Genomic DNA, 23,722 nt, shown 5'->3' on the forward strand with positions numbered 1-23,722 from the left:
TTATTTTGATTGCTTTGTTTTTTGTTTTGCTTTTTCTTTTTTTGTCAACTTAACACAAGCCAGTGGCATCTGGGAAAAGTGAGCCTTTGTTGAAAAAACTGCCTCAATCACATTGGTCTATAGGTAAGTTTGAGAGGCATTTATTTTCTTGATTAGTGATTGATGTGGGAGGGCCCAGCCCAGCCCACTATGGGTGGTGCCACCCCTGGGCATAGATTGTATAAGAAAGCAAGCTGAGCAAACCATGATAAGCAAACCAGTAAGCAGCACCCTCCACGGTCTCTGCTTCAGTTTCTGCCTCAAGTTCTTACCTTTAACTCCTGTTCTGACTTCCCTTCGTGACGAAGAGTAAGCTGTAAGGTAAATTAAATCCTTTCTTTCCCAAAGTTATTTTTAGTCATGATCTTTATCATGGCAATAGAAAACTGGGACAATACAGTAGAAAATGACTGGACCAAGTGTCCAAAGTCTTAGCGTACTAGACTTTGTGCCCTTACCTGCAGAGCTGCTCTTATCATCTGGGGCCTACCTATCAATCAGATCACCTGGAAAAGAAATCCTATAAATAAGATGTTTCTTGTTAATATAAAATGCTCTCATAATCCTTGTTCATGTAATTCCCAACCAGCAGTTTTGACAATTTCTGCTAAGGCACATAATCTGAAAATAATGTCTCAAATAGAAAGCCTTTGCCCTCAGAGATGCCCCCACTATAGTGTCGCTGTTGAAATGAAATAAATGGTTTTGTGCTTGCTTTTCCCCTCAGGAGGACACCACTTTCTTAAATCAACCAGCATGAACGCAGTGGCAGACACAGCCGTGTTTTTTGCAAAGTTTCTATATTACTTTTTAGAATCGTTAGTTTTCAAGGTAATTCCTAAAAAGAAAAAGGATGTTGCTGGAGAGATTGTCCTTATCACAGGAGCCGGAAGTGGACTTGGACGGCTACTGGCCATGCATTTTGCCAGCCACGGGGCCATTCTAGTTCTCTGGGATATTAATCAAGAAGGCAACATGGAAACATGTAGACTGGCCAAAGAAAAGGGTGGCGTGAAAGTCTTTACCTACAAGTGTGACTGCAGCAACAGGAAAGAGGTCTACAGGGTCGCCGATCAGGTGAGCTTATTGCTGCTCTTTGCTTTCATTCTGAGAAAACTGCTTCTAGCCTGAGCTCAAACCGGAGGGAGCAATCTGTTAGGGGTTCTTCTGAAGATCCTTGAGTACTTCCGGTTTAATTCTCTTTGCCTTAAGTGTGACTCCACCGCCTCCAAAAGCAGCATAGACGGAAACAGGGGGAGTAGGGCTCGGCTCGGCTTCAGAGCCCAGCACCGCCGGACTGATTCGCTTAGTAGCTCACTTACTTCAGAGCCCCGTCCTGCCTGGTGGCTTTGCTCAGTGATTCACCCGACTGAGTGATTCATACCTCCTCGGTCGGTAGACACTCTGACAAGCCCCAGCTCCTCTTCTTTAGTTGTGCAACTTTTGCCAAATTATTCACCTTTCTACACCCCTGTTTCCACATCCATGAGTTGAAAGCTAGTGGCTGGCAGCATCACACTCAGCTTTAGCTTCCTATTGTCTCAAGGCTTTAATGTCTCTGAAATCCCCTCCCCTCTTACGGCAAGACTACTGCCAAATTGTGTGTTTTGGACATGGTATAGGGAGTATAAGGAAGAATCACTCAGCATACGGGAGTTCTTCCCACACTTCACCTACTGGCGTTGTCTGACTTCTCGTGGGATGTTCCACTTTACCCACAGTTCCCTTGGCAGGCACAGCGCAGCACACGGGGAACCACCAAATGGAAACATTGGTGTGGCAGGAAGCAGGAGAAGGGAAACTGGAGACAGACGCCTTTATTATTGTTTCCACAGAAAAGAGCAGAAAAGCTACTTACTAAGTGGATCGTTTGAACAATTTCAAAGGGCTCTAGGGCATAGCGACATCTTGGTGTTCTAGTCGGTGACTCTCGCATGATTGAGGTACATGTATCAATAACCTAAACCGTGGTAATCCCTGTGAAGGGAAGCGGTCGGACATACAGGATTAATGGCTTTCTCAAAAGGGTTTATGTACCCGTTTCTAGCCAGAGTCACAAACAAGCAAAAACAAAAGAACCAATAAAACTCGCAAGTATATTATCTTTATCGTGTTAGTTACTATTTTAAACCGTTTGTGCCCCTAACAACTCAGTTAATCAACGCACCTCAGCCTTCTGAAATGTGTGTCGCTCCCATTGTTCCTGCTAAACAAGATGCTAAAGTCAAGGAACCCTGAACATACAGCTCACCCAAGAGCACGAGGCAGGAACTGGTGAGAGACAGTCCTAGCCAGGCAGTTGGTACATACAGTGTGAGCACAGCATCTCCAGGGATTGCTGTGCATCCAGTTTCTATTTGTGGCATTCATTTTTTGATTTATTAAAACTTAATTATCGAGTTACCGCACCCTGATACATTATCAACCTCTCTCTTCATGCTTCTTTGCTTTTCTTTTTCCTCTTTCTTTGTTTAGGGACCCACAGGTTTTGGGTTTGTGTAACTCACTAATAGCGAATAACATTGTAGGTATTGTAGCTCCCTTCTCCCACTCCTCTCCCCCTCCCTCTCCAGTCCAACGAGCAGTCAGGGTTCCCTGCCCTGTGGTAAGTCCTAGGTCCTCCCCCCTCCGTCCATATCTAGGAAGGTTTTTTCAGGACCAGACAACAGTCAGATGAGGGTGCCTGGAAAGGCCTTTGCCCCTATCTCTGATCATATATAAACTTCACAACAAAGCAAGTACTATGATTTTGCTACTTTGTCAATAATGAAACAGAGGCAGGGAGCGCAGCAGGAAATCATGTGTCGGGCATTATAGCTATTAAGTGGCCCTGGAGACCTGCTACTTTGTTGCAGGAGCATCTTCAGAGAACTGTAAACAGTGAGGGCATTCCCCAGCCTCCCCTATACTGAAAAGCACTCTCATCCCATGCACCACCACCCCGGTCCCCTACAAAGCATTCTGGCCTGGTTAAAATTCTCTTGGTGTCCAGCAGGAAAGTGTCCTAAAAATTTGAAAATATTTGCCATTGGAATATATCTGAAATATTTCTTCTTTGACACAACCTTATATGTGTCATTTTTCTAAGTTTATCACGCTATCTTGTTTTGGGCTTATTTGTTAGTTATCAAGTACTGGGAAACCCAAACCCTTTATCTGTAAGACCTTAACAAGTGGCAGACATCATCCTCACCTTTGCAATAGCTCACATTCAGCATGGCAGCACGCCAACGGGCCTATTAATTAGCTTTCCACAATTCCATCATGCAAAGTTAACATTCAATCAAACACAGCACACATGCTTGTAGTCCCATCATTGGGAAGATTGGGGAAGACAGTTTGTGAGTTCAGGGAAGGATGATGCAATAATGTCAGTGAGGAAGAAGAGTAAATTTATGTAAAGGCAGGTATTGCGTGTGCCTCAAGATTGGGCGTGAATCCATGCTCCTCTCAGCAGTGAGTCTTTAGGAAGGTTCTTAGTTTCCTGTAGCCTATTTTCTCACCAATGGACTAGAATAATGCCTTCCAAAATGTCTTCCCAAAGTAGAGTAAAAATTAAATCCCATAATCTAGACAATCCTCCTCCTGCCATAGTGTCCCTCAGAGGCAAGACTTTCCCTTGGAGTGACCTGAGTGACCATTCATTACCTGAATATTTAGATACTTTACACAAAAGACTTTACCTCCTTCGACCCTTTGCTTTGGCCAGGCATCCCTCTCTAGTCTAGGATTGAGCCCTTGTTTACTCTCTTAGTCCCACTAAACCAGTAAGAGGTCCTTGGTCTCTCATGGATATTTCCTTAGGCCTACGTGCTTCCAAAACACAGAGGTCTAATCCTAACAAGTCGGCATTATTAAGTCTCCCTTTAACAACCCACCCCCACTTACCTACGTCAACAGCAGTGTTTCCCCATCTGTCCAAAGCAGCTCCAACTGGAAGGCTTAGCATACAGCATGGACCAGGAGTAGAAAAGTCAGGGTAGGCAGCACTTCTTGTCTGGAGGGAAAAAAGAGTCGTCGCCAAAAGATTTGTTTCAGGATTTTAAAAAGATGTATCAAGTTTTTCAGTCATTGCTTAACCTGTTTTATACTTGGTCCCAGCATCAGCTTTGTCCCTGTGACCTTCAAAGTTATAATCTGAGACAGCATGGTAGGAGAGAGAGACAGTTTGCTTAGTATTTCCTGGAGCGTGCTTTACTCCAAACAGGACTCAGGTGTTTACTGGGTTTTTAGTAAGCAGGTGAAGTGGTCTATTGGGTGGTGGGGAACGAAAGCTTGTAAAAACTCAGTAGAAGATAGCATTTAGATTAGAGGTAGTCTTTAGGGCAGAGTGCACAGCATCGCCAAACTCTCTGGGCACTAGACCAAACACATCATTGAATGGGATGTCTTCATCCCAAGTACTGACTTGACCTACTCAAACGGGAGCCAGGGAAGCGGTTCAGGCATCCACATGCGCACAGTAAGCCTAAGGGCTGTAAGAATGGATATGCTCAGAGACACACAGGCAGAGAGTGTCCCCACACTTCACGGCCACTAAAGACCAGCAGAAAAGAAAACCAGAAGAACAGAAATGCAAGAAAGGAAACAGTCTGTGCTAGGTGTGTGGGCCACTGGCTGTTTTCCTAACTACCCAGGAAGCAATGGTGAGAGGATCACAGCCTCAGATCCTGACTGGGCTACAGAGCAAGAGCAGCCTCAGTTGAAGCCACTTACTGAAGCCTCGAAGTAAGAGGGCTAGCAAAAGGTTTGGGAGTAGATTGCTTAGCTAACATGCACAAGACACGGGATTTAATCCTTAGTTTGAAAAAGAGAAAGAAGAAAGAGGGAGAGGGAGATGATTGCTGCCCTGTATAGCAGGCCATTTTCTTAAGGAAATCATATTACCGGGTTTATCATGACTCATGACTTCAGTCCATGGTGACTGAACCATGGAGGCCTGTCAAGAGGCAGCAGTTCACCACAGGGAGCACAGGGCACAGCAACCTTCCTGCTTACCATGTGGCCAGGAGTGGAAGAGCAATACCACACCCCACAATCCCCACTGAAAATCCTTCCAAGGACTGAAGCGCCCCACCAGATCTCACATCTCAAAACCTCCCCCATGTCCCAAGAGCACCGAGTCTCAGGGAACTGCAGATCCAAGATGGAGCAAACAAGAAGGGGGACGTAAAAACACTTCTGGGGTCTTGGAAATATGTTTTCTTTAAAGTAGAGGTTACATTGGTATATGAATTGAACAAAATTCATCCAACTTGATACTTAAATGGTGCATTTTTGTAATGTAATAAAGGTTTATAAACACAGTAAGTTTTTGCTGTTTTGTGGGTTTTTCTTTCTTGTTAAAATATAATTATATTATTTCCCCATTCCCTTTCCTTCCTCCAGCCCCTCCAGTGTTTCCCCATTTACTTGTTTCCTTTCAAATTCATGGTCTCTTTCTCTGTCAGTGTTTAATACACACACATGCACACACACACACATATTGGATAACCAATTTGGGGCCTCATCCATGGAGAATAGCATTTCTCCCTCTCTCAGCATTCCTTAGTGGTCTATAGGTTTTTGTTTAGAGGTGGGCCCCATGAGATATCCCCCTTCCCTGTCAGCACGTCTGTTGGTGTTGGCCTTGCTCAGGTGTTATGTAGGCAGCCATATTGCTGAGATCTGTCATGGGTGTAGCTTCCCTGTCAAGTCTAGGAGACATAATCTCATATCAGACTTTCTGGTCCTCTGGCTTTTATGATCTTTCTGCTCCCTCTTCCTCACTGTTGCCTGAGCCTTAGGTGTAAGTGGCCCCTTGTCAAGTATCAGCTGGAGCTGGGTACCCCACAATCAATAGCTCTCTGTGTTGACCAGTTATGGTTTATTTTGTAATGGTCTCCATCTGTCATAAAGAGAAGTTTCTTTGATGTGGGATAAGAACTTATCTGGAGTTTAAGGATAAACGTTTACAATCCTGTTAGGTATTGCACTGGCTTACTAAGTGAAGGTAGTGAATGCTCCTCAAAGATCCAATATGTCAAAAGCCCCTGGAAATTGTCTAGGTGTCCAGTACCAGGAATGACTGTCTTCCTGCTAAGTGGGCCCTAGGTCTAATTAGACAGCTGTTGATTACTACCAAGATCTGAGTGCCATTGTTGCACCCTTAGGGATATTTTGTCCTGTTGTGGTCCACAGGTGTTACCGTTGAGTAGTAATATTGGCTTCTCCCTCATTTAGCAGCTTTCAAAGCACCTTCCATTACTATGGAAGTAGGTCCTCAAAGAGGGGGATTTAGGGGTGCAGCTCTGTCTCAGATTCTTCAGGTCCTATGTCAGGACTGCATGGTGTCTTCACCAAGGCAGTGTAAGTGATATGAAGAAGGAAATGGTAAAAACGAGGGAAGGCTTTAACTGGGTGGAGGACAGGAAGATCAATACAGAAGGAGAGGTATGCAGGATGGGAAAAGTAATACCAAGGATGTTCAAAAAAGCCATAAGGAATTATATTACTTTTTATTTATCTAAAATTACATAATATATATATATGTGTGTGTGTGTGTATAAACATATATAGTTAAATGAAGTTAAGTCACTAGGGCTGACAATGCTCCTAGCAAGAGTTGTAGAGTTCCTAACAAAAACCCCAGTACCAGACATGAGAAACCTTTTAAAAGATGTTCATCCAAGGAATCTAAGAGATTCTCAAAACCATATAAGCTATTTCTATGACCTTGGTAGCCTTCCAGAGGAAATCATCTTCTTTAAGCAAAATTCCCAAAGTATTCTTTTCAAAAAATATAATTGACCATAAGATTACTTTTAAATTGCTGAAGTTCCTTATGGGAAACAATAACAATGAATAGTTTTAATGAAGTAATAGTCAAGTATGGTTGACTATGGAGGTGTGCTCTGAAGGACATACTGCTAAGTGATCTGATAGTAGTGGGGACATCACAGTCTCCTTACCCAAGCAAATATGGCTACAGTGTCACTAGACACTTCAATCTTGGACTTCCTTTATCTGTCAGGGACTAACACCTTGTGAATTCCACAACTGCACTTGAGCAAAATAAGGGAAAAAAGTAAACGTCAAAAATTCAACACTTTGCCGGGTGGTAGTAGTACACGTCTTTAATTCCAGGACTCGGGAGGGAGAGGCTGGCGGGTCTCTGCAAGTTCGAGGCTAGCCTGGTCTACAAAAGCTAGTTCTAGGACAGGCTCCAAAGCTACAGAGGAACCTTGTCTCAAAAAGTTAAAAAAAAAAATTCAACGCTTCAATCGATGTCATGTTTCTCTTATTTCTGGCCAGGTTAGAGAAGAAGTAGGTGATGTCACCATTCTCATTAATAATGCAGGTGTTGTGACAGGGAAGCCCTTCCTTGATATTCCAGACCACATGGTGGAAAGATCATTTCTTGTCAACGCCATCTCTCATTTCTGGGTAAGTCTCTCTTTCGTTTTTATTAGTGAGTCTAAAAATCCCAAGCAACAGTTCAGTCATTCGTCTGGAAATACAGCATTTGGTTGTTTCCTGTTGAAGCAGGTGGTGGAAGCCTCATCCTCCCCAGGCTCATCTACCTAGCCTAGATTAGTTTTTCCTGGTCTTGCCCTACTCCAAATTCTCAGGGACATCTCTAACTGCCTTTGACAATAAAAATGTTCTCTATCTGCTTCCTAATATGGTAGCCACTTGAAACACGATTGATGCAAATGAAGAGTTAAACCCTTAAATTTATGCCCTTTGATAATTATATATAATTTATAATAATTAATGTACATTTAATTAGCCACAAATGCCTAGAGGCTAACGCCTTGAATGGTGCCACTCTGCAGAGAGGGTAAGAGAGAGAAGAAAGCTGGGATTACCGAAGTCCTTTCTACTGAGGGGGATTGCACTTGTTATAATACAAAAATAATTACCAGTAACTGGTGGTGCATGTAGGATGCAGGATGTCCAAGCAACTGAAGCCAGGGCTATGGATAATATGTCTTGCAAGGGGTAGTAGGGCCTCAGTCATTTTTGCCTCTGGGAGACCTTGGAATGGATTCGTTTCAAGTCTCCTAATTCCAATTTATTGCCGCTCAAAATTTTTGCAAGGTTTATAGTCTTAATAACGTTTGCCTTCTTTAGTCACCAGGAAGTGCTGAAATGACACTGGAGCCCGCAAATTTATTTCAGTTGATAGTAACGAAACAGCTAACACAGTGTTTACATATTTAGAGTTCCCATAAACATTTCCACAAGCTGTTGATTTCCTTACCTGCATCAGCATCCTAAGCGCTTACCTTGGTTGATGGTCAGTACCACGTTGGTAGGTGGACCTAGGGTCCACACACTCCCAGTAACATCACAGACCTAGAAACCACCCTGGATTCCCTTCTTCTCTTTGACACTGTCTTGCCTGTTGTACAACTCAGGCTCAAGTACAAGTCTCTCCACCCTCTATGCAAGCCGTCCAAGCCATCTCTTCCCTTTACTGGCAGCTTATCACAGTTTCCCATCTCCAGCACCGGTGCCTTCTAACCTATCTTCGTATGGAAGCAAGTTGGTATTTCTGCTGTATTAATCAAACAATCTCATACAACACATAACTCAAACAACCCTCATTCAAAGGGCACCAAACACATTGAGAGCGGAGTACACTTCCATAGCATAGACTGTAAACCCCAGGAAGACATGGTAATGGCCTCTTATCTGCCTCCCAGTTCTCACCTTCATTTTCTGCTCATGTTCCATTTACTCCTGAAATCCTGACTAAAGCCTAGTCAAACTCTCCTCAGGGGGTCTTGGCATGAGCTGTTCTCTCTGGCAAGATTCTTCTTTCTCCTGCCTTGCATCTTTCTGGCCTCCTGTAATCATTGATACTGTACTTTTATATTGTGTGCAAGTACAGTTGTGGCCTTAACTTGTTCACACAATTAACAGTGAAAGGAATTGATAAACACACATAAGCCACTGTGGTGTGTATCATCAAATTTAGATGTGATTCTGAGCAACCAACAGAACCAGGGAATCCACTTCCATCCAAAACTAGGGAGAGCCATCACTCATTCCTAAAATTTGAGAGGCTCACTATTTGGTGTATTTCTCCCTTGCCCTGGATTCATCTGCTCCAAAGTTTCATGGCTCACTTTTAAAAATAAAATTAAAATCCTGGTACTGATCTTCATGGGAATGTATTAGGACAGTTTCTTGTGGGCTGAAGAGATTGCTCAATGGTTAAGAGCTCTTGGTGCTCCTGAAGGAGAGCTAGGATCAATTCACAGCACCCACATCAGGTAGCCTATTCCATAGGATCCCACACCCATTTCTGTCCTCTGTGGGTAGCTTCATGCAGGTGGTACACACACACACACACACACACACACACACACGCACACTCAGTATACATACACACTCCCGCTGTGCTGATTAGTTCTCGTCAACTTGACACAACCTAGACATAGCTGGGAAGAGGAAACCTCAATAGAGACAACGCCTCCATCAAGTTGGCCTGTGGACAAGTCTGTGGATCATTTCCTTGATTAACGAAAGATGTGGGCGGACCCAACCCACTGAGAGTGGCAAGCGCTACACCTAAGCAGGCCACCCTGGGTTACATAAGAAAGCAGGCCAATTGAACTATGGGAAACAAGTCGGTAAGCCACAATCATTCATGGCCTCTGCATGGGGTGTAGCCTCCAGGATCCTGCCTTGCATTCCTGCCCTTTCCCCCTTTCATAAAGACTACGGACTATAAGAGACAAAATCCCCCACTATGTAAGAGTAGCATAGTGTTTATCAGAGCAATAGAAAGTAAATGAGGTTATACATGAAGACACACAGACACTAAATGCATGCATGCATACATACATACATACATAATTTTTAAAAATCTTTTTAAAGAAAACATCCTGGTGTGCTACAAGTCATACCATTATCTCTGCCTTATTACCACAATTTTTTAATTAATTTATTTATTAAGGATTTCTGCCTCCTCCCCGCAACCACCTCCCATTTCCCTCCCCCTCCCCCGATCAAGTCACCCTCCCTCATCTGCTCAAAGAGCAATCAGGGTTCCCTGACCTGTGGGAAGCCCAAGGACCGCCCACCTCTATCCAGGTCTCCAAAGGTGAGCATCCAAACTGCTTAGGCTCCCCCAAAGCCAGTACGTGCAGTAGGATCAAAAACCCACTGCGATTGTTCCTGAGTTCTCAGTATTCCTCATTGTCCTCTATGTTCAGCTAGTCCGGATTTATCCCATGCTTTTTCAGACCCAGGCCAGCTGGCCTTGGTGAGTTCCCGATATAACATCCCCATTGTCTCAGTGTGTGGGTGCACCCCTCGCGGTCCTGAGGTCCTTACTCGTGCTCTGTCTCCTTCTGCTCCTGATTTGGACCTTGAGATTTCTGTCCCGTGCTCCTCTGTCTCTGTCTCCTTTCATCACCTGATGAAGGTTAATATTCATGAGGATGACTATGTGTTTGTCTTTGGGTTCACTTTCTTACTTAGCTTCTCTAGGAACATGCATTATAAGCTCATTGTCCTTTATTTATGGCTAGAAACCAAATATGAGTGAGTACATCCCGTGTTCCTCTTTTTGGGTCTGGCTTACCTCACTCAGGATAGTGTTTTCTATTTCCATCCATTTGTATGCAAAATTCAAGAAGTCCTTGTTTTTTACTGCTGAGTAATACTCTAATATGTATATATTCCATACTTTCTTCATCCATTCTTCCGTTGAAGGGCATCTAGGTTGTTTCCAGGTTCTGGCTATTACAAACAATGCTGCCATGAACATAGTTGAGCATATGCTTTTGTTGTATGATAGGGCCTCTCTTGGGTATATTCCCAAGAGTGACAATTTTTATAAATAATTTATGAACGGAGTCTGGGGAAAAAAGAGCCTGTTATTGGGGTTGGGTAAAGAACGTGAAACTTCCCTGAGAGAATATATGAGGAACGGGAGTAAAGAAAGAAAGGGTATTTGTGACATGGGGACATTGCTTAAAGATAATTACCAAAACACACCAAATAAAGGTTACCAATACATGCTGTGTTGGTCCTGGTAGCTCCAGAGCGGCCTTCCTATCAGCAGCTGCAAAGCTCGCACTTGAATCATCTTCCTATAGCAATTGCTCCCATTTCTGCTACTTCCTGAACATGAAGGCAAATTGTGTTGATAGTAAAGTCTGGAAGTTAAGTGTGATTGATTTTAATGCAAATTGTCAAAATTATACAAAGAACTCTGAGTACTTAAAAATTGCTACAATTTATAGGAACCCAACTAGTGTCCTGTTAATTTAACCAAAAGCTCATTTGTTTAAATTAGTAAGGTATACTTCAAAGGAAAAAGAAAACATGCACTATTTATTATATCTGAATGCGTAATAAACTCTAATTCCCTCAGTAACAGTGACTCTATGCTTCCTACTTTTGTGCTGCCATGGAATTTAACACCCCATGAGTATTAGATAAAAGTTCAATGAGTGGACTAATAAGTTCATCAAATACTGAAAATAATTAATCAACTAATGTGTTTCTATTTCCCAGACTTGTAAGGCCTTTCTTCCTGCCATGATTAAAGCTGACCATGGTCACCTGGTCTGCGTTTCAAGCATAGCAGGACTAGTGGGTACTAATATGCTCTCAGGTGCGTATTTCCATTTACCACACATTCTTCCACTGCCCTGGGAACCCTGTGGGCCCTTCCAGAAGGCAGAGAAGCTCTGCCTGCCCTAAACAGAACTCCTGAAGCATTCAACCCTACAAGAAGGGTTAAGAAGGCCAGGGGCACTTCTTCCCATTCATGTACCTTTGAAAAACACATAAACTGATGTGTGGGGGGAAGGGGTGCGCACATGCAAGTGCATGCACACACACACGCTTATTAGTTCATTGGTAGTCTTGGCTTAAGAGAAACTGAAAAGATTTCAGTGTTTTTATTGGCCACACTAGGTATGGAGTTACTCTGTCCTCAGTAATGAGCCAGAAAAGAAGAAAAGGTTTATTTTTAAATAATTATGAAAATTTTCCAAGCTGTATCATTTTATTTCAGATTATTCTTCAAGCAAATTTGCAGCCTTTGGCTTGGCTGAGTCCCTCTTCTTTGAATTAACTATGCTACAAAAATCTAAAGTAAAAAGCACCATCGTTTGCCCATATTTCATCAAAACTGGAATGTTTGAAGGTTGTGAAACCAAGTAAGTGCGCTCTTTCGGCAATCTTTACTTTCCCATAATTTTAAGATATAACAGAAGTTGGCAGTGAGAAATTACTAAGATTGCTTTGTTTTATTGATGAAATAATTCTCTTCCTATATAAAATATTAAATTGTAGATACCCCCAAATAAACGGTTTTGAAAGGATTGTTTCCATAGACAGGAAATGTTGCAAGGTGATTTTTATATGAAGATAAGATCTATCTAGAATAACTTGAACTAAAATGCCAATGCAGCGTGAAGACGTTTGCACAGGGAGCAGTAAACTACAATGACCTTAACGTGAGAACCGTGCGGCTATTGTCATTGTTAGGAAGTGTACTGACATGATCCATAGTAAGAGAGGCATCTGTGCTTAGAGAAAGACAGAGAGCCAGCCAAAAGACCATGAGGATATTCTGAGTCCACAGAGGCCATGAAATTAAGTGAAAAACTCCAAAACAGGAGGTAAAGCGTTGTTTGAATGTACAGGGACAGGGGGGAGTTTCAACCTAAAGGTTTGTTTATTAAGCTGCTTAAAGCTGTAAGGATAATCATTTCAAATTTCTACAGCTTGATAAAGAACATACCAGGGTTGAGAAGACTGATTAAGTAATTTTTTTTCAAAATCCCAAAATAACCCTGCTAGGCCATGACATTAGTGGCGCCACACCTTACCAGTCTCTACGTGGTGGCCTCTTCAGTGGGCATGGTAACTAAGCAACAAGTTAGTCAGCTTTCCTCAGCCCCTGCGAGAGAAGAGCTGTTCTCCACAGGCTACCAACAGGCAGTCCTTGTCAAATATACCTCCACAGTTCTGTACAGTAGACATCTTCCATGAACTATGCTGAAAGAGTAGCCTCATCCAGACAGGGCTTGTTCCTCTGACACCAACTATCTTGAGTGTGGAAGCTCTGGAGAAGCCTTTGGCAAGGAGGCAGCTCCTGTTTCTAGAGTGGCAGCTTGTTCCAGAGCCCCCAGTATCCTTAGCTGTTGGACATTAGCTCCCATGTCTTGAAGTCTCCTTCAGATTTTTGGTAGACTTACCAAAGAGATGATATTAGTAGACCTTGCCTTCCTGGGCTCTGGGTTATGGAAAATCCATATAGGATGGTGACCCCAACTGTCACCTCCAGTTCCTTCCACCCTCTTCCAGAATAAAATGAATCGAATCAAACAGAATTAGTCAGGAAAAAGCAAAGACCCTCGTGCTGTGCTCTGTAGCAGAGGTTCTACAAGGTGAAAGCAAAAGCTAATCTCAAAAAAAGGCATCTTTTTTCCTGTGGACCTGGCTCCCATTAGACAGGAACACTGACTAGAATATTTTTTAAGAATAGCATAACTACTTAACCACTTAGCAACTTTTGGAACTAGGTGTGATGTGATAACAGCAGAAACAACCAGAGAGTTCACTAGCACATCAGTGAAGAAGCTAGGACAAGCATGCTGGCTGGGGCTAGGAAGGGAAGAACTTGCTGCGTGAGAATGGGGAAGAGAGCTCAGATCCCTACCACCCACCTACATGGCCAGAGTGACAGCAGGGACCTGCAACCCCAGAGCCAGGTGGTAGAAAACCGGATCCTGGGGACTTGATAGCCAGTCAGCCTGTCTGAAATAGCAAGCCCTGGGTTCAGTGAGAAATCACATCTCAGAAGAATGCATAAGACTGAAAGGCAATTAAGAAGGACATCCTGGTGTCAACCTTTGGCTTCCACAAGCTCTCATGTTTATGCTCGCGTGCGCACACACACACACACGCACAAACGCACACTCACACACATGTACACACATGCACAAATGCACATATGCACACATGTACACACACATGGATACACACTCAAGATTTTTGGTTAAAACCACAGTCACCAGTGACACTTGACAGCTAGGAAAAGTTTGTTATACTTGAAATTCCTTTCTCTGAAAATGACATCAAAATTACACATTGACAGCATTCAGTCAGAAGAGACAGACTTCCCTGAACTAACCAATAAAGCCATTAAACAAATACACAAACGTGTACAACAGGCCCTACAGGAGAGTACTGTCCAGTGCCATTGACGTATCTGGAGTGCTGTTGCATTTATTTGTTTATTTGGGGAATAATCCCATGATGTAGTTCGTGTCAGCCACAACTAGTTGTACAGCCTATAGTTTCAGAAACTGCTCAAAATCAGTCTGAACTAGCGGACCTACAGACATCTTTATTAGATGCCATAGATAGAGAAATCACAAAAACAATGAGCCCTCATTTTGAAAATCTTTATGCCACCGAACTTTCTGAAATTATTGTCCAGCCACTTCAGAAGGAACACCATCAAGTGTCGTTTATAATGAATGAACGGCAGAATTCAGGTTCCAGAGTGACATCATCCAGAGCTTGAATTTGGCGCCACTGTGGTCAGCTCCTGACTTTGTTAAGGATGTCTGAAGTGTGTTAGAAGGCAGATCATCCCCACCCAGTCCTTCTCTTTTATCCCTCTGTGGACCATGTAGGGGGCAACTGGGAGAAAAACATCAGAAACTTTGGGAATCTGGACAGAATTGGGAACAGCAAGTAAATCACCTTCCTAATGCATTTGAAAAGGCTGGCTTGTCGGTAAGATTTCAAGAGACTGTCACATAGCATGAAAGGCAGCAAGTACAATGATTACAGTGTATTAGCCATAGTGGCCTCTTTTCTCAAGGCAGTTTAAACACATGGGAGACTCCACCCTCCAGAAGAGCTGAGTGTAGTTATGTGACAAGGTGTCTCTGGGGACTGCCATTCCAAGCACCAGATAAGAAGCTAAAAATTAAAGTTCTGTTAGTGTGTGAAATGAGTATTAAAGAAACAGTGGATTTTCATCAACTGTTTACCCGGGATGACTCAACAACTGCAGGTCACTCTTCAACTAAAATTAAGGTTATTCTAGAGCAGTTTGCTAAACCAGACTGGTTCCTAGACAAAGTAATAGTCATGTTATCATGGAACCAGTAAATGGATCTTTTAAATGAAGTGAAGGCAAGCTGTCCATTTGATTCCAATTATTGGAATATTGTCTTCATATCTCAAAGTCTTTGTTATTATAAGTAAGGTTTAGTCATGATAGTACGCTTCATTAGAAATTTTCTAAAACCTCAGTGAGCTCCAAGAAAGATAAGCACTTGGTGTTCCACACACAGATATGGCATAGCCAAAGTACTGAAAAACAAAACAAAGGATAACCTGATGCACAGCAGGAAGAAAAGCGTTTCTCCATAAGAAAGCCACCTGAAGTTCAATTGACAGCTGAACTTCCAGCAGAAACAATGAAGAGCACAAAGGACTTCAGATGGCACAGTCAGGGAAGTAAAAGAGAAATCAACCAAGGATCTTTTCCAGCAAAACCATGTTGCAGAAATGAAGACCACTAAAAACAGAGTCCATCCTCCACCCTACAAGAAACAGAAAAGGAAGGTCTCCAAGGTACAGTAGGTGAGAGCCGAGAATAAGCAGGTTCTCATGAGAAGACCATCAAAATTCATCAGAGTAGATAACTGTGGAGAGGGCAATGGAGATGTGTGTCTTTCTCCTTTCTTGAGCTAATTATGAATACACTCTCATAAACAACATGTACTGAATAGCATTGGTGCAAACTCAAGCAGGATGAGTGGGAACAAAGCGACATTGGACATAGAAAATGCTAGCAGGTAGAAAAGGCCACCATGGAGGGACTCTGCAATACGTGCCAAGTCTCCTTTGTCCCTTCGCCTTCTTCAAAACACAGAACTTACAAAGTAGTAACTGCAATGTCGCAATAGATATGCACGATTATATGCTAAAGTATTTCTCTAATAATATTATTGTAGCATAAAGGAAGGAAAAGTAATGTAGCTATGTAGGAGCAAAATTTCTGTATCACACCAAAATTAAGGGGATATATACCAAAAAAAATGGATTCTGCTAAATTAAGATGTATAGTTTATACCTCAGAAAAACTGATAGCAAATAACTTCAGAAATAAAATTTTAAGATAAATAAAATAAATGAATAAAATAAAATTAAAAGATGCCCTTGCTAACAAAAAGCCCCAGTCAAGCAGGAATAGATGCTGACAGTCACTCTGTTCAACAAAAACAGAGTGCACACTTGTGCTGAGTGTAAACAATGGAGTGCACACTCGTGCTGAACATGCTTCAGACATTGCCCAGAAGGAAGCATCTGCCTGGCTATAAAGTACCGCCAACAAAAAAATTAAAAGAATAAAGTCATGTGAAGTATACTGTCTAGCTAAAATTGAATAAAATTATAAATCAAAACAAAAGATAACTTGAGAAATTTCCAAATATGTTGAAATACACATACAAACTTTTATGAGGTTCAACTATTCAGGAACATTTATAATTGTAAGTGGCTATATAAAAATATTGGGTTAATACTTCATCTTCTCCCTTCAGAAACTGTACAAACTAAGGTCACAATGAATCCAGTGCAAACAGAACTAGTAAATCTCACTATGGAAATAGAGTGGAATAGGAAATTAGAGAAAAGTGATTCATCCAAAAGCTGGCTTGTTGAAAAGATTACTAAAATGAATGAACCTCTGGCTATGCTAGCAAACGGAGCCAAGAGAAGACTCGCTCAAGCTGGAAGCAAGAGCTAAGCGAGAACACCATCACTGCCATTCCAAACGGGAAGGGTGCAGAAGGAAAAGTATGGAAACTCCCACACGCAAGCCAGATGTCGCTGATGCAAGGGCAAACTGCCTGGCACAACTGACTTGAGGGAAATACTGAATTAGTAACCTAGAAGGTTCCCAAATACCAACAGCCAATCAAGATGACCTCCTGGGGAAGCTTATACCAAGCATCGGACAAATTAAACACCCGAATTAGGAACAGTTACTGAAATCAGACAGAAACCAGACATTCTACAGCTCACTCACTAAATATAATATTACCCTGATGCCAAAGTCAGACAAAGTACCTCAAGAACATAAAATTAAAGATCAACACCTCCTACAAACTAAACAAGAAGTCCTGGAAAAGAGACCAGCAAACCAATACAGTACCATCCAATGAGAGACGTGTACCGTGATCAGAGGGGATATATCCTCAGGATGCTAGGTTAGGGTCGTATTTTAGATAATTTCACATATGCATCATATCAATATCACAGAAAAGGCATCCACAAGATCCAGCCCCTTCTGTCACAGCACACAAGAGAGAGAAGCACTCAAGAAACAAGAAATAGAAGGGAACTGCTTCAACCAGAGGCGTGACATCCGTGAAGAAGTCACAGGTTGGCTTGTATTCAGTGCCGAAAGCATTGCTTTGCCCCTAAGATCAAGAATAAGCCAGGGAAAGTATAGCATGGAGCGGTGGCAGAGTGCTTAGCTACCATGTGCAGCGTCCTATTTCCAACTCCAGCACAAAAATATAAAGGACAGAAAGCAAAGCAAGTGTGTGCATACTCATGACATCATATGAAATAAAAGATAAAGAAGTGAAAATGGAGAAGAAAACCTGTTCTGAGATAACATGATATCGCATGTAGAAAACACTAAGGCATACACATGAACACACATGCTGAAGTGCACACACACAAACACATATACATTTGCAAATATTATGCATAAAACTATTTTGTCTAAGAAGTGAATTGAGCAAGATCAATATACAAAATCAACATAAAAATCAGTTGCTTTTTTATGCATTGTGATTAACAAGCCCAAAGTGAAATCAGTAAAAAACAATCCCATTTATAAAAGCATAACTGTAGCAAAATAGATGGAACAGATTTAACAGAAAGTAATCCATCACACTGTTTTAAAAAAAGTATTTTTAAAACATCTTTGACAGAGATTAAAGCAGACAAAATCAATTCCATGTTCAACAATGGAAAGACAGTACTCTTATGATTCCATTTCTCCCAGATTCAATGCAATTTCTAGAGGAAACTCAAAAAGCCCCACCCACCCTTGGATGAAGAGCAACAGGCAACCACCCAATGCTGCTGTGAGAGGGAAGCAGCTCCTTGAGACGTTCTCCCATACAGAATGGTCAGCCCTAAACCTGTGTACATACAGATATCACTAATAGATTGGTAGATTACATATACATACATGTAAGTATATGATTGTGTGCATATATTATTGTTACATGTATATGTATACATATATATATATATAACAATAGTAATTACTAGAGAGGCTGTGAACTTGAGAGGAGGCTATTGGAGGTTTACAGAGAGGAGAGGAAGGATGAAAATGATGTAAATACAGTACCCATATATGAAACACTAAAAAATAAAGAGCTCAGACTGACTTCTTTCTAGGAATTACCAAGATGTTGCTAAAACGTACGTGGAGATGCGAAGGACTAGAAAGGTTGACTGAACCTAAGCTACCCTGAATATGCAGAAGGAAGATAAACGAAATCCCTGTTTCCAATGTCAAGCTCAGTAGAAGCTCAGAAGCACACAGCGCATGCTCGGACAGGGCAGACTCACAAATCAACAGGATAGAACTTGATGGTCAAAGAACTCTTTACACTGAGCCCCCATTAAATTTCAATAGGGGCGTCAGGACAATGCAGTAAAGCAAGGGCGCTTTGACGGTGACCTGGTTCAGCCATGAAAGGCTAGGCTCACAACCGAAATGTCAAAAATAGCAGTTTGTTTTCAACGAACAGGGCAGGGACAACTGGAAAAAAAAAAAAGCAAAGTTGAACTTAAGAACCCCATCACACAAAAGTTGACGGAAGATGTGTGAAAAGTTAGATCATAAACCTCTTTCATAAATGGAAACTGAATTTTTATGGCCTTGGCTTACGTGGCGATCTACCAGCCATGACACCAAAAGTACAAACAGCCACAGAAAACAAACAGATCCATCGAATTTTAAAAGGTTTGTGCTTCAGAGGTAATCGTTAAATGAATTCAGACTCTGTGGGGTTTTGTCCATTCGTGTATCTTAGATTTTACATGAATACGTAAAACACGTGTGTGTGTGTGCACACGTGTTCATTCATGCATAGGTGTGGGGAGGGGCACATGCACATGTGTGTGTTTGATCTGAAGGAAGTGAGTCTGTCTGAAGAGAGGAAGTTGAAAATGGGAGGGAGAAGGCAGAGAAAGAGCAAGGGGTGACGTAGTGGAGGAGGAGTGTGCTCCAAGTACATTATCCACTTGTCTGAAAATGTCCTCATAAAGCCCAGTATCACATACAATTAATATAGACCAGTTTAAAAACTGACTGAAAAAAAAAACTGTGCTTCAAAGGACATTAATAAAGTAAAATAAACAACTCAAAAGAATGAGGGGAAAATGATAAACCCTATAGCTTATTAAGGCCTTCTCTTTAAACCACATAAAGGAAGTTTAGTAACAAATTAGTAAAAAGAAAAATGGCCCAAATTTCACAATTGGAAAATCTCAATAAGCATTTCCCCATGTGTGAGTAGTGACAAATCCCAGTATGCCTTTGCCATCTGTCTCAGAGTTTCTCCTGCTGTGATTAAACTCCGTGACCATAAGCAACTTGTGGAAGGAAGAGTTTCTTTCTCTTAACTTCCATACCACAGTCATTTGTCGGAGACAGTCAGGGCAGGTGCTTGCAGGTAAGGACTGATGCAGAGGCCATGGTGCTGTGCAGCTTACCGGTTTGCTCAACCTGCCTCTTACAGCACCCAGGACCACATCCCTGGGAGCGGCACCACCCAGGGTGAGCTTAGCCCTCCCCCACTGATCATCATCAAGAAAATTTACCACAGGCTTGCCTACAGGCCAATTCGGTGGAGGCATTTTCTCACCTGAAGTTTCTTTTCCCCAAATGATTCTGGCTTGTTTCAAGTTGCCATAAAGCTAGCTAGCACAATATCTTAGCTATTTTATTTCTAATATTAATTTAAAGCAATATCAGTAAGAACTGGTAATAAAGTGAGCAAATGCTTTTTTAAAATTTTAGATTCACCCATTTTATTTCATATATGAGTGTTTTGCTTGCATGTATGTACATCATGTGTAAGTTACTCTGGTGTCTGAAGGGGTCAGAAGAGGGCATCAGAATCCCTGGAACTGGAGCTTCACAGGTCTGTGAACGACAACATGAGTGCTAGGAACAGAACTCAGTTCCTCTGCAAGAGCAGTGAGTGTTCTTAACCTCGGAAATGCTCGCGAGCACCAAGTATATGCTTTTAATGCCAGCTTGTCAAGGTCACACAAGGACTATAAATCCAGGAAATTGCAAAATGGTAGCGACTATAAGCTATGATGTTAACAATGGATATTATAAGCTTGGCGTACCTACGTACATAAAAACAAAAGAGACGTCTCCAGAAAAGAAAGCTCCTTAGTCCGAAAGCGCCCTTACAGGCTGAGATGAAACTGGCCTATAGAACTTCCATCTCAGTGTGTTGGCTGCTTAAACTGGAGCACCAGGCACTTTCATGAGTTGTCAAAATCCAGTCATGGAAAAGTGATTGCTTTCTGAAACTCAGCTGAGAGAAACAGTGTCTGAATGTTTATGGTTCAAATGATTGAAAAAATAAAAAGCATGAAATATGAAAGAAATACAGAATCTTTGCTTTCAGTTTAATCTACCACTTCCTATGGCTTCCATAACTCATTTCTCTTAACAATGTAACAATCGTCTGTCTAAAACGATATATTGCGCATGCTCAAGATATCGTTTTGGTAAATGATTTTTGCAATTTTACTTTTAATAACATATGGTTTTGTGTCCATGATAGATTCTGTATGTTTGTGAGGAAGGAAAGGAAAGAATGGCACAACACTCTAAAAGTAAATATATGAAGTTTTGTATCGTGTGTGTGCGCATGAGTGTGTGTTGCTTGTGCGTGTTCCTTCGAGGGTGGCTACACATGCACATATGTCCATGGAAGTCTGCGGTTGACGTAAGGAATCATCATGGCCACACTTCCACCTTATCATTGAGGCAGGTTCTCTGAATCCAACCCAAAGCTTGCTGCTCTGACTAGTCTGTTAACCAGCTTGATCCCATCTCAAACTCCTGAGGCTGGCATGACAAGTGGCCTGCCATGCCCACCTTGCCTTTACGTGAGTTCGGGACATCAAACTCTGATCCTCAAGTTAGTGAAGCAAGGACTTGAATCACTGAACCATCTCCCATCTGTAATTTCATCTTTATATTCAGAGCATAAAACAGAAAAGAAGTAAGGACTGGGCATTCACATGAGGCAGTAGTGTTGGCCACGAGAGAAAACACAAGATAACCCCAAGTATTCGCTCGTCTTTTTACTGTTTGCAGCCATTGTTTCTATTGTAATTCAGTGTCTGAAATCAGCCGTCAATACTGTTCACCACAGGAAAGAGCACTCAGCTGACTCCACCTCTGCCTTCTCTTTCCAGGTATCCGTTTCTGTTACCTCTATTGGATCAGGAGTATGTGGCTCGAAAAATCTTCACTGCTATTTTAGAGGAACAAGTTTTCCTCCTCATACCCAAGTTTGCATATTTTGCATTATTTCTCAAACAGTAAGTTAATGAAGACCTAATCAACCTTTGGTTTGATTGTGAACATGTTGTCTGATCATTGCTACTTTTCTATCTTCAAGGTAGATATCTCTGTTATTTAGCATGATGACCAAGGATTTTACTACTACAAGGGGCAAGTTATTGGACTATTGTGAACTATGTCTTTGTTATTTTAGGTTTTAACTAAATTAAGGAATTATTTAGGCCTTTCAAGAACACACTGTATTTGTTCTTACACAGAACCAAACAGCACACACATTCTGGGGTGGGAGACATTGGGGGAAGTTTTAAGGTTGTTTTCTGTTGTTTTGTTCTGTTGGTGATGGTGGTGGTAGTGGTAGCGGTGGTAGGGATGTGTGTGTGTGTGTGTGTGTTTCTTTATTCACTTACTTGGCTTCTTTGAGATAATATCACACTGCATATTCCAGGCTTTCAACACCCCTTCCTCAACTTCCCTGATTACTGTATACAACATGACATTCAATTATTTATTGTTGTTTTTTAATATCTGTTTTGTTCAATTAATTTAGTTTATGTGGTATAGAGTTACATTTTTTTGCAATAATGGACAAAAATCCTGATTTTCTTCCCCCCCTGGGAAAATGCTAAGGTATTTGGTAATTTCTCCATCTCATTCTGTAAAAGAGTTCCTGCAACTTCCTTGAAGGCCAACACGATGCATTCTGGGGTGTCTGTGAGCAGACTCTCACAGGCTCACATCTAGCATGGAGGTAGTTTCTTCCATGTGTTGCCTCCATCCCTGATGGCTATTCAAAAATAGCACATCCCGAGTCTAGAGAGGACAGAGAGTCTGCATGCTGCAATGGAACTGCTGAAGCTTCCCCACCAGACCCTTTTCCTGCTGTGTGCACCAGACTGATGGCCCTTGTGAACAGTGCTTGGGATCAGAAGTGCTCAGGGCTTCAGATTTACTCAAATTTGAATAAGTTTATATATAATGAAGTATCTTGGGGATAAAACCTAAGTCTAAACAGGTACCCACATGTTTCCTACACACCTCCATACAATCCAAAGGCCATCTGATGACGTGTTTTTATTATGACTTGATGTATGTCAGGTTCAGATATTTCCTCTTATGGCATCATGCTGGTGCTTTGAGTTGAGGCATGAGGATTGTGCTCCTGAGAAGTACAGGACAGCCTTTCCTATTTCCACCTACTCATGGCTTTCCCTATTCTTCCTCAGCTGCCCTCACTACTCAGGAAAGCCAACATTCATCACTATGTGACCCATCACACTTGCATGGCCTTCTAGCATCTAACATCTGGACACTTGCCAACTTGTGTGTTCTCTGAAGACACAATTTCTAAGTTCTTTCCTGGTCTACATTTACATCCAGGACAGGGGCTGATAAAGAATAAACATGAAGACATGATTGCTCAGTTAAGTTGAGCAGAGCTGAGCTGATCCAAGCCGCAGTGATCCAAAATCTAACATTGCTCTGAGCAGCGGTTCTGAGTTGTCCATGTGCGTTAGAACCATCCTCACGCCTCAGACCACTGAGTCACAAATCGTCTTCTTAGGTGGTATGCTTTTATTCTGATGCTTGCTATTCCTGTCTAGCAAATAAGGGTATACTGAGTGAATAAGGAGCCTTCTGGTCTCTCCAATGAGCCAATGGGTGTAGCATGTGGAGAAACTGGGATTCTTTTTCTAAGCTTGGGGAATGATTCCAGGTGTAGGAAAAGGTGAAAGCATCGGCCATCATCCATGATGCTGATGGCCCTGAACTACGATACAACGGTATCCCTCCATTCATCTGCCCCATTAGTACAGATGCACAACATGGGTCTTGATCTTCCAGACTTTATTTTATTTGCTCTTAGTCTTTGCAAAGAAGTCCTTTCCATGACTTTTGCGAGTCTTAAAGGATCATATGTTTTCTCTGCTTTTCTTTAGAATAATATCTCCAAAAATGATGATTGCCCTGGGTGAGTACCTTGGCATAGACACCTGTATGACGTCATTCCGAGGGAGAGCAAAAGCGGAGCTGCAGGCTGGAACAGAAAGGAAACAGCAGTAA

The 23,722-nt window shown here is 42.0% G+C and overlaps 1 protein-coding gene across 1 annotated transcript; it reads left to right on the forward strand.

Annotated features, from left to right (window-relative positions):
• Positions 1–795: 795 nt before the first annotated feature.
• Positions 796–23,722, forward strand: Sdr16c5 (short chain dehydrogenase/reductase family 16C member 5). The gene is made up of 6 exons (XM_075968038.1): positions 796–1,116; positions 7,333–7,464; positions 11,557–11,656; positions 12,062–12,206; positions 21,553–21,678; positions 23,599–23,722. The coding sequence occupies exons 1-6, from the start codon at positions 796–798 to the stop codon at positions 23,720–23,722; spliced, it is 948 nt and encodes a 315-aa protein (XP_075824153.1).

Source organism: Microtus pennsylvanicus, chromosome 3, assembly GCF_037038515.1.
Source record: "Microtus pennsylvanicus isolate mMicPen1 chromosome 3, mMicPen1.hap1, whole genome shotgun sequence".
Classification (NCBI taxonomy): domain Eukaryota; kingdom Metazoa; phylum Chordata; class Mammalia; order Rodentia; family Cricetidae; genus Microtus; species Microtus pennsylvanicus.

Bases quoted from the DNA above. Each gene is read 5' to 3' on its own strand.
- Sdr16c5 (XM_075968038.1), top strand. From the start codon at position 796: ATGAACGCAGTGGCAGACACAGCCGTGTTTTTTGCAAAGTTTCTATAT. The intron at 11,657-12,061 runs GTGCGTATTTCC...ATTTTATTTCAG, and splicing joins GGGTACTAATATGCTCTCAG to ATTATTCTTCAAGCAAATTT. The intron at 21,679-23,598 runs GTAAGTTAATGA...GCTTTTCTTTAG, and splicing joins TTTGCATTATTTCTCAAACA to AATAATATCTCCAAAAATGA.